Here is a 1,713-nt window from a genome sequence, read left to right on the forward strand (position 1 = left end):
CCTCCTTATATCAAAATACCGTATTGTAATTCCACTGTATCACAACGGCATGTACGAATGACGTTTTAAACGAGATTATCAAGTAAACCCCCCTTTATTCAATTTTGCATTTGTTTTGTCATCTATCTGAGTGGCTCTTACTCGTGGTACAAATACAAATTCTGTGCTTTCAAGTACAGTGTTGTTTTTTTCTCTCTCTGGGAGTTTCCTGTAGTTCATTGCTGTGTACTCTTAGGGCCGCTGTTGGCCAGTGTGTTAATGTTTCACGGTGGATTTAAAGAGAAACCTCCCCCATAATGACGATATCAGTGAGAGAAAGACACACACGGGCTTACAACGTCAGCGTACACTAAAACGAGGACCGTGCAGGATTATTTTCACCGATTTGGACTATTATGGAGTGAAACCTTGTACTGATTTTTCTTGTTTCATCATCTGTAATGGACCGTAAATATCCGGGCATCGTGGAACATAATTTGTCTCGTTACATTTCGTGAGGAAAATGTCGGGCAGAACAATGAGACGGCAAGTACTGTTGTTTTCCTTGGTCCTTCTCCTCAGCTCAGTGCTCGGCCAGGTCAGCTACTCCATCCCTGAGGAAATGCAGAGTGGCTCTTTAGTCGGTAATATTGCTCAGGATTTGGGTTTAGATATAAAACGACTGAAATCAGGTAAAGCTCGTGTGTATACGGGAGACAGCGCTGGGTACATCGAGCTGAATAAAGAACGAGGAGTCCTCCTCATCAAAGACAGGATAGACAGAGAAGCGATTTGCAGACAGACGACGCCTTGTGCTTTACATTTCCAAATAATTTTAGAGAATCCCATGGAGTTCTACAGTGTTACAGTGGAGATTACAGATGTAAATGACAATCCTCCCACTTTTGAAAAAAACGAAGTCAGTTTTAAAATCAGCGAATCTGCCGTAATCGGAGCAAAATTTGTTTTAGACAGAGCTATAGATCTTGACGTCGGTAAAAATGGTCTCCAAAAATACGATCTCAAACCTACTGATAATTTTGTGTTGAAACGTGATAGTCAGGATGATGGAACAGAAAAAGTGGAAATGGTTTTACAGACGCATTTAGACAGAGAAAAGGAGGAACTGATATCTTTAGTTTTAACTGCTTTTGATGGAGGAGAGCCGCAGATATCAGGGACTATCCGCATTTTCATCACGGTGTTAGATGCTAATGATAATGCTCCAGTTTTTACACAGTCCACCTACACAGCAACCGTCTCTGAAAATGCCCCAGAAGGGACAGTTGTCACCAGCGTTACTGCGTCAGATGCAGATTATGGAACAAATGGCAGAATAAAATATTCCATTACAAACAGTTTAGATAATGCCCATGCACTGTTTCAGATAGACGAAGACAGTGGTGAAATTAGATTGATTGGAAATATTGATTATGAAAATGCGCGAAATTATCATATTAACATACGTGCAAGTGATGATGGTGGACTAACAGATTCATGTAAAGTCATAGTTGAAGTGGTAGATATGAACGATAACAAACCAACGATTAATATTATGTCAAAAGTGAGCATGATAGCTGAACACTCTAAACCAAACACCGTTGTAGCAATGATGAACGTTCAAGATCCAGATTCAAATGAAAACGGTAAAGTAAACTGTTTTATCAACGATAACACTCCTTTGACTATAATGTCAGCATCAAATAATTTCTATAGTTTAGTGACAGACAGTGA

General features: G+C 39.8%; 1 protein-coding gene across 1 annotated transcript; it reads left to right on the forward strand.

The window, feature by feature from the left end:
* Positions 1 to 310: 310 nt before the first annotated feature.
* Positions 311 to 1,708, forward strand: LOC126387066 (protocadherin beta-15-like; the record flags this gene model as incomplete). The annotated part of the gene is made up of 1 exon (XM_050039626.1): positions 311 to 1,708. A coding segment is annotated over exon 1 (1,206 nt), but the record flags the coding sequence as incomplete, so codon positions are not given.
* Between the last annotated feature and the right edge of the window lie 5 nt (positions 1,709 to 1,713).

The sequence above is a fragment of the Epinephelus moara genome, unplaced genomic scaffold (genome assembly GCF_006386435.1).
Source record: "Epinephelus moara isolate mb unplaced genomic scaffold, YSFRI_EMoa_1.0 scaffold1816, whole genome shotgun sequence".
NCBI classification, from domain to species: Eukaryota; Metazoa; Chordata; class Actinopteri; order Perciformes; family Serranidae; genus Epinephelus; species Epinephelus moara.